At 35.4% G+C, this 15495-nt stretch overlaps 1 protein-coding gene across 1 annotated transcript; it reads left to right on the plus strand.

Annotated features, from left to right (window-relative positions):
* Nucleotides 1-5291: 5291 nt before the first annotated feature.
* LOC121418548 (serine/threonine-protein phosphatase CPPED1-like) lies at nucleotides 5292-12689 on the plus strand. Its single transcript, XM_041612470.1, has 6 exons — nucleotides 5292-5770; nucleotides 8193-8399; nucleotides 10133-10277; nucleotides 10670-10806; nucleotides 10959-11099; nucleotides 11761-12689. Exons 1-6 carry the CDS (start codon nucleotides 5716-5718, stop codon nucleotides 11985-11987), a joined length of 912 nt encoding a protein of 303 aa, XP_041468404.1. The 5' UTR covers nucleotides 5292-5715; the 3' UTR covers nucleotides 11988-12689.
* Nucleotides 12690-15495: the final 2806 nt, after the last annotated feature.

Here is a 15495-nt window from a genome sequence, read left to right on the forward strand (position 1 = left end):
TAATACTTAAATCATAAACCGGCAATGCAGGGAATATGTCTGCTGCAAGCATAGAGGCGGATCCATTAAAAGGCTGCAAGCATAATGCTGAAGTTATGGCCTGCTGGCCTACAGTTGTAGGTTGTAATCCATTTCGGCAAGTTTGGGAGAAGTTCACCCTGTAGAAAATTTTATTTGAAAAATATCAGGTAAATAATTAAACTTTAGGTGAAGGTTTGATGAAAATATAATCCCGGGGGGAATCCAAACCCAAATAAGAGGAACAAGAAAAATCAGAAAAGTTGATAGGTGAACGTCCGGGGTGAACGTTTGAAGTTATACTCGGACAAACAACTATAAGAGAGTTATGAATTTCTATTAATTGGAAATATTGGTAATCACTCTACCCATGGACACTTCGAATTGGCTGCATATGTGATGCCATAGTGAGGTAAGGCATGCAAGGACTCTTCCATGTACTCCAATACATTAAATGGCTTTCATTTTATTCAAAACTTTTACTTCAAATTATATTTTCTTTCATAGAGTTATAGGCCTATTGTAAGTAATGAGTTTATTGCCCCAGGAGAAAGTGTAATTAAATACATGGCCTATATGGGAAAATTATCCTTGCCCCTTGTCATAATTTACGTGCACAGTTGCCAATCTGAATTTCTCCATGCATAGTGGATGATGATCTCAATTTTAAAGCAGCCATAATTTTCTTATTGTTCCTCTGATTTCTTTCAAGCTTTCATCATTCTGTTTTATTTATTTTTGTCCTTTCCAACACAACATTTTATGACCAATGTTGGACTCCCTTTAAAAAAGTTATCACGATTTAAGTTTTTAATTTGTGACGTAACTTTATATACGAGCAGCTCCATTATAAAGCGCTTGCTAGCTAACATTATATGGTTTGATGAATAAAATGTCATCTCTGCAGGAACTGATGTGAAATGATTTGTCTGTCAATATCACCGAATGTAGTAAAACTTTTTTTTAAGAAAATGACTGCATCAATTTTTTTAAAGCCTATACAAGGCCAACATGAATATGACGTCACTAAAATCAAACAATATGATAATAGAAAGTACCTTCAAACCTTCGCTTATTTCTTTACTGTTTTTAGAAAAAAAAGAAATATCAGACAATTTGATAGGTGATAGTTTGAGCAATATCGGACGAAACTATAAGAAAGTAATGAATTTTAAAAGTTGTAAATATATTCACTATACACATGGAGACTTCATATTGGCTGGTAAGGCAAATAGCTAAAATGTCTTGTTATTCAAAATTTTTACTTAAATTACATTTGTTCATGAGGACATAAAACAATGGAATATACCTGGGTTATGTTTACATTACTGCCCCATGCATGCAGCTATACTGGGAATTAGAAGAAAAATCACAAACCCCGGGACATGGTCTATATATAGGGAAAGTTGTCCTTAACTGCCCCTTGTGATAATGTACTTACCCAAATGCCAATTTGAAATAGTCTTTAGGGATCTCACAAAACAGCCATTGCTTGTCCAATTTCTTTCAAACTTTCACCATTCTGTCTTATTAATTTTTCTCTATTTCCTTATCACAACATTTTATGATGATGCTGCCGGATTCCCCTTGAATCAAATAAGCCTAATGATATAGCGCGAAAAGTATATATGCCTGCCATACTGTATATTTTTTAGCACTTTATATGAATAGGATGCAATCGTCAAAAATATTATGTTTACAAGGTAAATATATTTTAACGTTGAATGGATGCGAGCACAACTCACAAGCAGAAAATTTCATTGAAAAACTGTCATAAAAATCCGATTTTGAGAAGTTATTATTATACAGTGCGTATCAAAAATAACGGGACAGATTTGAAAAGTCTATAATTTTTTTTTTCAAATTATGATGTATATATTTTGGTGCTAATAGGTGCTCTAAGGTCTTATCTTTGAATGCAATTCAAAAAATGAATTTTGTTCATGCTTGAGCGAACACGGGACGTTTTTGTTGGGGGTTCAAAAAGAGGCTTGCGCCAAAATTGCAGAATATGAGTAATATGATGATCGGACTTCTTGCTATATAATCAGGAGAGTTCCTCTGGACCTTTTCATTATTTGTGCCACAATTTTCAAATTATGCTATCAAATTTTATTTACAAATTTATTTATTTACTTGAATTATTTTGTTTTTTCATTTAAACTTCTCTTACCTTTTAATTTTCCTTCATAAGTGACTGAGAAAATAAGATTTTTTTTGTCAACCCAAGCAAGAAGATTTGCTTTATTAATTGGAAAAACTTGTGATTATTCAAATCCTTTTATTATATGAAACAAATTATGTTATGTACCTTTAAAAGACATGAATGTATTTTTCAAGGGGTCATTGATTCTTTGACCAGTGGCACGTTAAATTGCTTAACAGGAAACACAGGAAGGGGTCCATGTCTTTCAATGACAATGGTGTATTGAGTCAATTTTGAAGGAGCTAGATATGGCAGGTCGGGTAAAATGTATTAAAAAGTTGTGAGCGAGCGAAGTGAGCACGCAAATATTCCCACTTTTTTATTATATCAAATTTTGTGATAGATTTTGACATAATATTCAGAAAATCATATTTTACTTTCTATCTTTCCTTTTATTTCCTGTCCACTTTTTTTCTTGGTCATGATTTTTGTCTCACCTGCGAAGCAAAGTGAGACTATAGGCGCCGCTTTTCCGACGGCGACGGCGGCGGCGACGGCGTTGGCGGCGGCGTCAACATCAAATCTTAACCTGAGGTTAAGTTTTTGAAATGACGTCATAACTTAGAAAGTATATGGACCTAGTTAATAAAACTTGGCCATAAGGTTAATCAAGTATTACTGAACATCCTCTTAGAGTTTCATGTCACATGACCAAGGTCAAAGGTCATTTAGGGTCAATGAACTTAGACCATGTTGGAGGAATCAACATCGAAATCCTTAACCTGAGGTTAAATTTTTGAAATGTCATCATAACTTAGAAAATATATGGACCTAGTTCATGAAACTTGGACATAAGGTTAATCAAGTATCACTGAACATCTTGCATGAGTTTCACGTCACATGACCAAGGTCAAAGGTCATTTAGGGTCAATGAACTTTGGCCGAATTGGGGATATCTGTTGAATTCCCATCATAACTTTGAAAGTTTATGGATCTGATTCATGAAACTTGGACATAATAGTAATCAAGCATCACTGAAAATTTTGTGCAAGTTTTAGGTCTCATGATTAAGGTCAAAGGTCATTTAGGGTCAATGAACTTTGGCCGAATCGGAGTATCTGTTGAATTACCATCATAACTTTGAAAGTTTATTGGTCTAGTTCATTAAACTTGGACATTAGAGTAATCAAGTATCACTGAACATCCTGTGCGCATTTCAGGTCACATGACCAAGGTCAAAGGTCAATGAACTTTGGCCGAATTGGGTGTATCTGTTGAATTAAGTTTATGGATCTGATTCATGAAACTTGGACATAATAGTAATCAAGCATCACTGAAAATTTTGTGCAAGTTTCAGGTCTCATGATTAAGGTCAAAGGTCATTTAGGGTCAATGAACTTTGGCCGAATCGGAGTATCTGTTGAATTACCATCATAACTTTGAAAGTTTATTGGTCTAGTTCATTAAACTTGGACATTAGAGTAATCAAGTATCACTGAACATCCTGTGCGCATTTCAGGTCACATGACCAAGGTCAAAGGTCAATGAACTTTGGCCGAATTGGGTGTATCTGTTGAATTACCATCATAACTTTGAAAGTTTATGGATCTGATTCATGAAATTTGTACATAAGAGTAATCATCACTGAACATCCTGTTCGAGTTTCAGGTCACATGATCAAGGTCAAAGGTCATGTAAGGTCAATGAACTTTGGCGATGTTGGGTTTTTTTGTTAAATAACCATCATATCTCTGTAAGTTTGTTGGTCTAGTTCATAAAAAGTGGACATAAGAGTAACCATGTATCACTGAACATCTTGTGCGAGTTAGAGTAGTATTCAAAGTCAGCACTGCTGCTATATTGAACCGCGTGATGCAGGTGAGACGGCCAGAGGCATTCCACTTGTTTTTAATTGAGGGGGGGGCATCCAGAGCCCCCGCCCATCTGTGTTGCACTGTTCAAAAGGGACCATAACCTTTTTAGCACACAATGAAAGGAATTTTGAAAAATCCACGCTCTCCCATACTTCGGTTGAAAATTGTTTTAGCATGAAGGAGGAATATTCAAAGCTAACAAAGAGCATATTGAAAAAAGAAACAAGAGAATTACAATTTAAGTAAATCAGTAGATCTGAAAATAATTTTTGACCGCATGATTTGAAAATTATGGCAAAGATAATGAAAAAGAGAGGAAGTCTGCTAATTAGCAAGAAGTCCGATCACCATATTTATAATTTTATGCCATTTTGGCACAAGCCTCCTTTCTAACCCCAGACAATAACATTCCGTGTTCGCTCCAGCATGAACGAAACACAATTTTTTAATAGCATTTGAAAGATAAGACCTTAGAGCACCTATTAACACCAAAATATAGACATCATAATTTGAAACAAAAAATTTATAGACTTTTCAAATCTGTCCCGTTATATACATAAAACACGAGAGCGCAGCGCTAGGTGATACATTTTGATAACCAGACCTGAAATGGGATATCTTTTAGAACTTTTTGGAATACACGAAGATGATAGATAGGTACCTGACAGATCAAATAATGCGAGAGCATAGCGCGAGCTGAGGATGTTGATATTCAGATCATAAACGCATATTAGCAATTTTTTTTCAAATCAATTTGTAAATCAAACAATAATGAAAGCTCGATCGATGAGTTGAAATTTCTATTCAAATTCTATTCTATTCAATTCATTTCTATTCAAACCACCTATATGTAGCTGGTACAAATAAATGTTAAAATGGCTGTTTTCGACTCGCCGTATACGGCCGCCGTAGAACAAATGTGACCAAGGTATAAGGACCGAAGATTTTATCGCTCGCCCCGCGTTTACTCGAAGCTATAAGAATTGCCCTACCTGCCTCAACCTGTTTGCCTCTGGTTGTCTTTTAATGAGATGAAAAGCAGAAGTAGCCTTTGCTGGAAAAAAATGACGGTAAAACCAAAACTAAACAAAACAAATTTATAAAATAGTAGATAAAACAAAGCAATACAAAGCGAAAAAAGACAATACCAGACAAAATAAAACAAAAATGAAAAACAAAACTAAACAAAATTTCAATTATGGCAGGCCGTCTCTGCTCTGTATACGGCTTTCCATAAATAGTCAAAGTATTAAATTTGGATCAACGCGGCGTTCGACTTCGTGGAGATATCTTCTTTTTTCATATTCGTGTGAAGAACAAATCCCAACTCGAAGTACTATAGAGTCTCAGAGAAACTACGTGCAAGCAGTTTGTTCGATTGTGGGCATTTATTACCGAGATAAGTACTTTGACTGCACTTATGTGACCTGTACCTGTCGACAGTGTCGAAGCGACGAAGGCGGAGCTGCAGAGCTACGGCTACGCTGAATTTTGTAGGTTCCGGTACCGTACCATTCCCTATCATCGACCGTGTCGGCACAGATCACATGCCGGGGCAAACTACTGCCGGCTCAGACTCGTAGATCTACGGTAGTGCTGCTTGGCCTTGGATGGACTTAAGGTGACCGTGGATTGAGATTGCTTCAGCTGCACTAGAATCTACTTCATGGTTGCTGAATGATGGCAGAATTCATTGTTAAAGCAAAAGATCGAAAATATGAGGGTTTAGATGGTAAGAACAAAATGGAAATTGAAATACGGTACTGGTATTTGGCCAATAACTGTTCATGAAACTTGGGTATATTTTTAATAAGCAAGGGTATTATTTATTACCAGGGGCAGGGTGATCAGATGGCCTGTATTTCCAGGAATCATCCTGTATTTTGCTCCTTTGTTTTGCGTCCCAACAAACCCTTCACAAGACGCCTATTTATTTGTCCCATATTTCAGATTATAAAATAGGTGTATTATTTCAAGCATCGCGATTAGCCAATACGCGTCACATGACATCTAACTTTTTTGGTGCACTGCATGGCAGTGCAAAAGGTGTGCAATAAAAAATGACATTGTACGCTCAAGCAAACCAGTGGGGTAGAAGTCCCGGGAGAAGTCCAACAAAACTACGTTTTTCCTTTAGGACCTATCTCCTTTATTTGGAGAGCCCGGGAGGGGGGGGCACTCGACCAAAAAAGTGGTGGGGGTGTGCCGCGGGCGAGACAAAAAACGGGGGCCTTGGAGCGGGCTTATTGTAAAAAGGAGGGTCCTCGGAACGGGCTTCGGAACTACAAATGTTTGTGAAAACGGGGGTCCTTGGAACGGATCGCCAGCGTGTGAGTGCGTATGCATCCATATGGAACGGTCATGTGTGCATGATGCAGCTAGCGCGGCCTCCGCCGGGGAGCTCTGCGGCCGCTTTTCACCAAAATTGCGGCTCATTCAATGCGATCGGAGCGGCGTAACGAAAAATATGCGAAGCTTTGGAGCGGATTTCTCTCTTCTTTTTTCTCGATAAAAAGAAAATGCTATGCCTTGGAGCGGCTTTCTTTGTTCTTTTTCTCAACAAGCCAAAAATGCTATGCCTTGGAACGGAAATTTGAGTGTGAAAATGGGGGTCCCCTCCGCGGCACATACCCACTATGCATTATATACTGAGTGCCCCCCCCCCCGGGGAGAGCCCTTTATTTTTTTTTTACATTCATTCATCTTCCTTTCTTTATCTTTTTTTTATTAATTTCAAAGAATGATGGAAACCTTTTTCTTTCTTTTATTCTTTCTTTCACCATTCTTTTATTCTAACTTCCTTTCTATTGAGTTTTTCCCTTAATTTTCTTAACTTCATTTTCCCCTCCATTTGTTGTTCTTTCCTTCTCAATTCACCCCTTTTCTTTCATCTTCTCTTTCTCTCTTTCATTCTTTTGTTTACCCTTCCTTTTCTTTATATTTTTTCTTAGTACAACATTGTGTAACCTTCTTTGTTGATTTTTTTATTAAGACCTGACTCGGTCGATCCGGCTTGGTCGATTGGCTAATGCGTCGTGCTTTGTCGATTGTCCCATTTCATTTTGCGAAATCTGGTAACCCTGAATATTACTGATCATCCTGCCTGAGTTTCAAATCACATGACCAAGGTCAAAGGTCATTTAAGGTCAATGAACTTTGGCCAAGTGGAGGTATTTGTTGGATTACCATCATAACTTTGAAAGTTTATGGATCTGATTCTTAAAACTTGGACATAATGAGAAAGTTATGACATTTTAAAGTTTCGCTTAATTTCACAAAATAGCTTATGCACATCCTGGTTAGTATGCAACTATGCAAATGAGGGAAATGATGACATCACTCACTATTTTTTTTGTATTTTATTATGTGAAATATAAAATATTCTAATTTTCTCCTCATTGTCCTGTTAAAAAAAGTTTTATTTTGCCATGAACATAGGGAACTACCATTTAACATTTTTCTGGTACTCCAGGCTAAAAATATTATGATTTGAATAGATTAAGAAAAATAAGACAAACAACAATGAAAATTTGATGTAAATCAGACAAGGAATAACAAAGTTACGACATTTCAAAGATTCGCATTACTTTTGTAAAATAAAATTCTATGCATGTCTTTATGAAAATTCAATGAGCAAATCAATAAGTCATTTACGTGTACATTATGAAATCCCCACTTGTTCTTTTGTATTTTATATGTGAAATTGAGTTTATTCAAATTTTTTCCTCCAAGAATCATACAAATTCAATTGACAACTGATTGAATGCTTTACACATTCACTGCTTCAACTTGTTTCATTGGAAGGGAGATATGATGATACACACATAATTATATGATTCCATGTACATGTATAATAACATAATGAAAGGGAAAATGGGTACATGACATCACCAGTTCACCCAATGAATATTCATTATCATGTGCTTGTAACCTTTTTTTCACAAAGAAGTGGTAAACTTTGAAATTCAATAATTATATTATTATTAGATTTTGATGGAATTTTAGGCATGTTGTCCAGTGAATCTTACTCATTTAGATATGCCTGTATAATTTATTTTCTGCTCAGAGTACCTGTTCAATTTAACATGGTCTGAAGTAATGTTTAGTAATTGACCATAGACTAAATAGATTTCCTTTGTTCCCCTTCCTAACAGACAATGAGAAGGGATGGAAAGGTCCATTTTGTTTCATCCAAGGAGCAGATCCACAGTATGGTATGATAGATGATATGTCAGGAAAGAAACCTATCACATGGCAAGCTGAAATAGAACTCACAAGGAAAGCTATAGCAGCTATCAACAGGATGAAGCCCAAACCCAAGTTCTTTGTGGTCTGTGGGGATTTAGTTCATGCTATGCCTGGTAAGCGTCCTATGTTTCCAAGCCCTACATGCATTTATGTTACTGGTGTTCTTACGTATCACAGGATTTACGTATTCATTAATGTAAACAGTTTCTGATTTTTGACATAAATTTTTAGAATTATTAGTAACATCATGATTTAATGAAAATAATGCATTGTAAGTTAATTGTATTTCATGTCAAACTTGTTGCTAACTTAATTACTCGGGTAAAAAAAAAGTTGTTGATAAAATATTTGAAAATAATTTGCAGTAAAAAAAAATGAAATATGAACTGAATTTTGGTAGCATTTTGTACATAATGTCTTAAATACTGATTAAGGAAACAATGTAATTTGAACTTGAATTCTTCAATTTTTCTGGATTTGAATAGAGTTATGCCTTTTATACAGCGAGGAGATTTTGAACTACAGGTACTCTGATTGTTGACTGAATATAAAAGTTATGGGTAAAGGTGGTATTGATGTCAATGAGGATGATGCAGCTGACTATAACTTATGGAAAGTAATGACTAGAACCATAGTGAAATACTAAATGAGTAAATTGTTTAATATTCTGATACTTGTCATAAAGTCATAATGTCAGGCATCTGTTTACTTTATATGACAACCTTTATACATGTACATTGAAAAGAAAAGAATAAATTTCAAAAAAATCTCTGAAGAGTCAATAGAGCAATACACATACTTGATATCATAAAACTGAAGAATGATCAATTTATATTGTAAGTAAAGCCAATAGAAACTTACCATAATTGAAGGTCAAAAGGAGTTCAATTTTATTGAATTTGATGAATTGACTCAATTACCAAACTTTTCTTTTCATGGATTGAACGGAAGTGATAAAGTCACAACAATCATGTTAAATGATTTGTCAATATGCAATTATATGAGTGCATGTGTAAGATACTGGTCATTGATATCCAAAAGCTAGATTGAGCTCATTGTAAGCTGCCATGTACATGACCTTGAGGCAAAGAAAATTAACAGTGTATAGGGCCATACCACCGCATTAGAAACAATTGAAAAAGAGGTGTGGAACTTTGTGCACCCTTGACCTTTTGACCTTTTGGAGTACTTTAAATGACCTCAAAAGCATGTTTTTTTTTAGCTCTATCCAGCTGATATTGATGCGAGATACCTAATTTATAATTGTACATCATTTTTTTTCTTGGTCATGAAGCAATATTTTTTTACAACATGAGATGTACACATGTACTTTGCTCATTTAAGTCATGTTTATCTTTGATGCCATAAATTATTGGTTAGAATATTTGTTTTCATGTTGCTTGTACAACCTTTTTTTTCATGAAGATAAGTGCCAATTTCAAAATTATGTCGAATGCAATCCATTACAAAAAATTACCACCAGATTGTCTGTATAGATGTATTTGATATAAATAAAACATATGTGCCAAAGCCTTTCATGAAGAAAGTGGGTAACTACTGAGAAATTAGCAAAATATGCATAGGATTCCAGCTAGCTTTAGGGTCTTTTCATCCAGGTAATGCACTATCCCACATGTACTTATCTGTGTTGGTGATCTTCAATGTGATCATTTTTCAGCTAACATTTCTCAAAGTTTAGTTAATGTAAATGTACCAGATGTAGATCTGTGTGTAGATTGATATACACTGACAAATAACCTTAGTCTAACAGATGTTCTCATAATATCGCTGTTTACCGCAACTGCTTTCATTTATCTTTAAATTCTGTTTTTTTTTTGCATTTCAGATGATAATCAGAAAGAAGAACAAGAAGCAGATTTCTTGAAAGAGTTTGCCAAGGTTGATCCAAGTATACCTCTAGTTTGTGTCTGCGGCAATCACGATATAGGCAATACTCCAACAAGGAAATCTATTCAAAACTTCAGGAATAAGTATGTTGAAATCTATTATTCTTGTTGTTTTTGTTGCTAAATGGTATGGGGTATATACTTCACGATAAATCTCAGTGTCAGTCTCAAAGAGACATAATTTTTGTCTCTCCTGAACGACGTTTGATAAAAACCTAGTTGTCCTTGTATGCAATAAGTAAGGTATTTACATCTGCTTTATTTATGTTATGCATGCTAATCATGATTGTAGTTTTGGAGAAGGTTGGAGTTACGAAAGCTTATAAAATGTATGATATTCATGTATATTTTTTGTTCAATTAGCAAGGGCATGTAGGCATGTTGCTTTACATCTCAACATCCAAGTGAATCCAGTTAAATTTAAAGTACAGTTTCTCATTTATTCATAACTGTTTCCGTGGCTTGTTCAATTTCAGATTTGGGGACGACTATTTTGGATTTTGGGCTGGAGGTGTGCGTTGCTTGGTGTTAAATTCTCAACTCTATGAAGATGCTAGCAAAGTACAAGAACTGAAGAAAGAGCAAGATGTGTGGCTTGAGGCAGAATTAGATGGTAATAATGTGATTCTCCTTTCTCTGTCTCTCTCTTTCATCCTGTCTTTCCATTGCATGCTGTGTCTTTGTTTCTTGGTCAGATTTTTATGTAACAATCAGCACAGGTTCTTGAAGTCTATTTAATTTTTTTTCATCCATCTCTTATTTTAGCTGCCAAGTCATCTGGGTGTAAACATCTATTGATCTTCCAGCATATACCATGGTTTCTAAACAAACCAGATGAAGAGGATGAATACTTCAATATAGATCTGGATATTAGGATGCCAATGTTAGACAAGTTTATTGCAGCAGGTAAATATGGGATATATCAATCTTTCAGGTAATGTTGAAAAAGGGAGAACTATTTCAGGGGGAAAAATGAGCTGTTCAAGCATTCTGAAAATGAAAGCATCCTTTTTAACCTCCATGTTAAAAGTATATCCCGGAAGAAACTGTCTGGAGAGTAGTAGATTCTTCGCGCTTGTTTTCTGTGTGATGGTTGAATCAATCCAGCCACTTTAGTCAGAATAGCCTGAATTTACAAAGGTGATTTTGAAAACCCATGGTTGAGTCCATGGTTTATGCAGATTTTCCGTATAAATTACGCTTATTTACTGCGTATATTAAAAATATCCAATGCTGATATGCGCTTTTGTCACAGTGCACCAAATTGATGCCTGTTGCCGTGATTATCCAGACTATGTTATTCATGGGCCCACTGTTTTGAATTAATGAGTCCACTCTTTAACCAGTGGACTCATGAATAAAACAGTGTATTTTACCATGGAACAGGGGTTAATTTGGCGCACTGTAAAGAAAGTGCACATCAGCACTGGACATTTTTTATACACATGCCTGATATGCGCTATTAAGCATAAGTTCAATTCAGGATTGTATTTCTTACAGAAAAACAAAACTATTTCAGAAATTCACAAGAATAAGATACTACCTTCTCTGATATATCTCCCCTCAGGTGTGAACACTATATTCTGCGGCCACTACCATCGGAATGCTGGAGGATCATATAAGGGAATGGAGGAGGTTGTGACATCGGCAATGGGCTGTCCGCTTTCACAGAGCCCTGCTGGCTTTGAAATGGGAAAGCAACCCTCAGGTTTACGGGTGGTCAAAGTTCATGAGAAAAGCATATCACACCAGTTCTATGGTATGGATGATATTCCATGTACAGTTGATCTGTAGCATAGGTATCTTGATATAATGTGAAAGAAACTTTTTATTTTCAGGGCTGAGTCATAGAATGTGGCCTTTCCCTGTTCAGATAGCACTTTGATGAAAGTGGTCTGGTGTTCTCATAATGGGTCTCTCAATGTGGAAGACATTCTTTTTAAAAATAAGGAAGTAATTCTTTTCATCTACTTGATAAACAGCTTCAAGCCTTTGGTTGAGCCGTGAATGTAAGATTGAAATATATGTCCTCTTCATCTGAAATTATCAGTTCTTATGATGTCTACTATTATTATAGTGTTGTCAGGGATGCTAGACTATTATGCATGCTTTTTGCTGAAGAATGTTTCTGCAATCTCCACTGAAAGGTAGCGATCACATAGAGATTGCAGGCAGTCTGTGCGGCAACAAGTGTACCTTATTGAGCAAGAAAATACTGGCGACTGTGGCAAGCAAATCTTATTCTATCTTCTGTTAGATTAAAACTTTGGATTCGCCATTTCGTGTTGTGAGAGTGCTAAAAAGATTACCAAAAGTCATAAATGGCTTCAGTTCTGCAGATGATCAATCAGGGTCCCATAATACAAATATTAGCAATTAATCATGTATACGCTTGATTTCCACTATTACCGGTAATTGTAGTGTATGCAATCAATCGTAGAAAAATGTTCTATGATGATTGCTAAGCTTTGTGTTATGGGCCCAGGGGTCCGTTGCAGAAAGTTGCGTTTAAACGCAAGTCAAAAAATCAATCGCAAGTCCCAATTGCGCGCTGTTGATTGGTTGAAAATCAAGTTGCGCATGATTTTTAGAGTTGCGATTGATTGCAACTCTTTCTGCAACAGGCCCAAAGGGCCTGTCTTGATGTTAGGAACGCATATGTTTTTTTACGTGACCCGGGTGAGCTCCCTCCCAAATCCAAGCACGTAGATTTTCTATATGGGGGCTCCTATGGTGGAAGGGCGGGGGGGGGTTAAAGATGTTTTTTCTGTTTGTATAAAATACATTCTGTCATATGGCATTATATGAAACTTACACTGCCTCCTTTTTACATGAGCAGTAGGATAACCCACCCCTGGCCATTGGTACTTCTCACTGACATATTGTATTTCATTTTATTCAGTCATTGAAGAAGCTCATAAAAGTCAGGGATCATGAAAACAATACTTTTACACTAGTTTATGAGTGGTATGATAGAGTGGTTTCTTTATGAAATTTTATGATTCAATTGTGTCTTCCTTGGTACCAACATGTCTTTATATTATATATATTAAAATGAGAGAAAATAGAAATAAAAATGTATAACTGCATTTTTGTCATCACTTGCTTGAATATATTGAAATTTTTATTGAGATCTTTAACATATATATTTCTGTCTTCCAAAGAACCTGTTGAATATGTGATTGTAATAATTGTTCTTTTGAAAAAAAAATAATAAAAAAGGGTTATCAATGATTAGAATGTGGTTATGTATAAAAAGGTTGATTACCTGGCCATGTTCCAGCATTGTGAGGATGATTATTCTGAATATTTTAAGTGTTTAGATATCCTTCCAAACAGGTCTTAAGCAGTCACACATGCATGATTGTTATTTTTTTTTTGTGACCACGTTCCTACATCAAGATGTATAAAACCATTTCTCATTTACTGGGTATTCCATTGAAAGCTCGTGATTTGACAGGTCTTAAGCAGTCATACATGCATGATTGTTATATATTTTTTGTGACCACATTCCTACATCAAGATGTATAAAACCATTTCTCATTTACTGGGTATTCCATTGAAAGCTCGTGATTTGACAGGTCTTAAGCAGTCATACATGCATGATTGTTATATATTTTTTGTGACCACATTCCTATATCAAGATGTATAAAACTATTTTTCATTCACTGGGTATTCCATTGAAAGCTCGTGATTTGAGAGAAAGGAATATGTCATTCTTTATCTTGTCCTGTGTCAATTTAGAAAGAGTTAAAAAGAATAAGATTGAGAGAGGAAGAGAGAATACACTTTGTTTGTTTGTATTATACTTTCTGCTGCTACATATTTGATCTCCAGTACAAATATTTGAATTATGCTGTTATATTTATTCCATGGAAATACCTCAAATACGTGTACTATCGTTTAATTTCATGCAGAGGTAATGTGTGTTAGATCACTTAAAAGTAGTTGCTAGTTGATATTGTAGAGAAGGGAAATATATTCTTTTGGGTTGGGAGCACGAATTGGAAATATGTGCACTCTAGACTATATGGGTAAAGTTTATGAGTATCTTTTTAGTGCTTAATGGCAAATGCAATATCAATGCAACAGAAACTGTCTAGACTTTATGGGTCTTTTTGGTGAACCCTGTATTATCAACATTTTATTGGCAATAATCAAAGAAACGTGCTAATACCGGCACTCATGGGCGGAAATCCGAGGGAGAGGTAGGACGCGTCCCCCCTACTCAAAATAGTGGGGGGGGGCACAATATCAAATATCCCCCCTACTATTTTTGGTCTTTTTATGATGGAAAGAAATACATCATTCAAAATCAAAATGAAACATGTATTTTGGACGAGATGACCTTAATTTTAGGTGATTACTTTTTTTTTTGCTTGTCACATTTATTTTGGTCGAAATAACCTTACATTTGGAGTGATAATCGTTTTTTTAATTTTATTATTTTTCTTTTTTTTTTTTGCTTGTCAAATTTGTCCAACCCCTGGTCCCCCCTACCTTTGGGGAGAGATTTCTGCCCTTGCCGGCACTTTGTTAGATTTAAATATCTATAAAACCATTGTAATTTATACCTCAAATGAAAGCAATAGAATCATTGGAACCAATACAGCACAAATTGGACTAAAGAGCGCTACATGTTTAAATGTTTAAATATGCAAAGAGTAAGCATGTTATGCGTTTGCATTTAAACTGCTGGGATTCTTTTTAAGGCTTAACTTTGGACCACATGTATTTTATTGTAGTATACAAATTCATCCTTCATTTCTGTTTAAAGGATGCATTGTTTTTTTATGTGCCTTGTATTTAAAGGTACATGTATTTTACTGACATACTACATAGAATTTTGGTACTATTATTATTTTATTCATCCAAGATAAAACAGATTTCTTGGTTATACACTGACCAACAAATAGATATTGTACTATACAGATATTGCCTACCTAGAGTTTCAATACAACATTTCATTTCCCTGACAGAGTTACATTTTTCCAAAGGGATATTTTACCCAATGCGTGCAGCGCTGAGGGAAAATATTTTCCCAAGGGAGAAATACAGCTTCAAAGGGGAGTTGAAATGTGATAAATTAAGAGATAGACCAGGTAATATCTGTTACTGTATTGTATAGTCTATGTAGATAAACCATTAGAATCTGCATTTATAATATGGCTCTATGATAAACTCATAGGCTTGAATTCAAATAGGTGGCTTTAAAAACCCACTGTTGAATCCATGGTTTATGCAGATTTTTATTGTATAGGCCTATATTACGCTTAATTTACCGTGTATTAGGCGCTCATAT

The sequence above is a fragment of the Lytechinus variegatus genome, chromosome 7, assembly GCF_018143015.1.
Source record: "Lytechinus variegatus isolate NC3 chromosome 7, Lvar_3.0, whole genome shotgun sequence".
Classification (NCBI taxonomy): Eukaryota; Metazoa; Echinodermata; class Echinoidea; order Temnopleuroida; family Toxopneustidae; genus Lytechinus; species Lytechinus variegatus.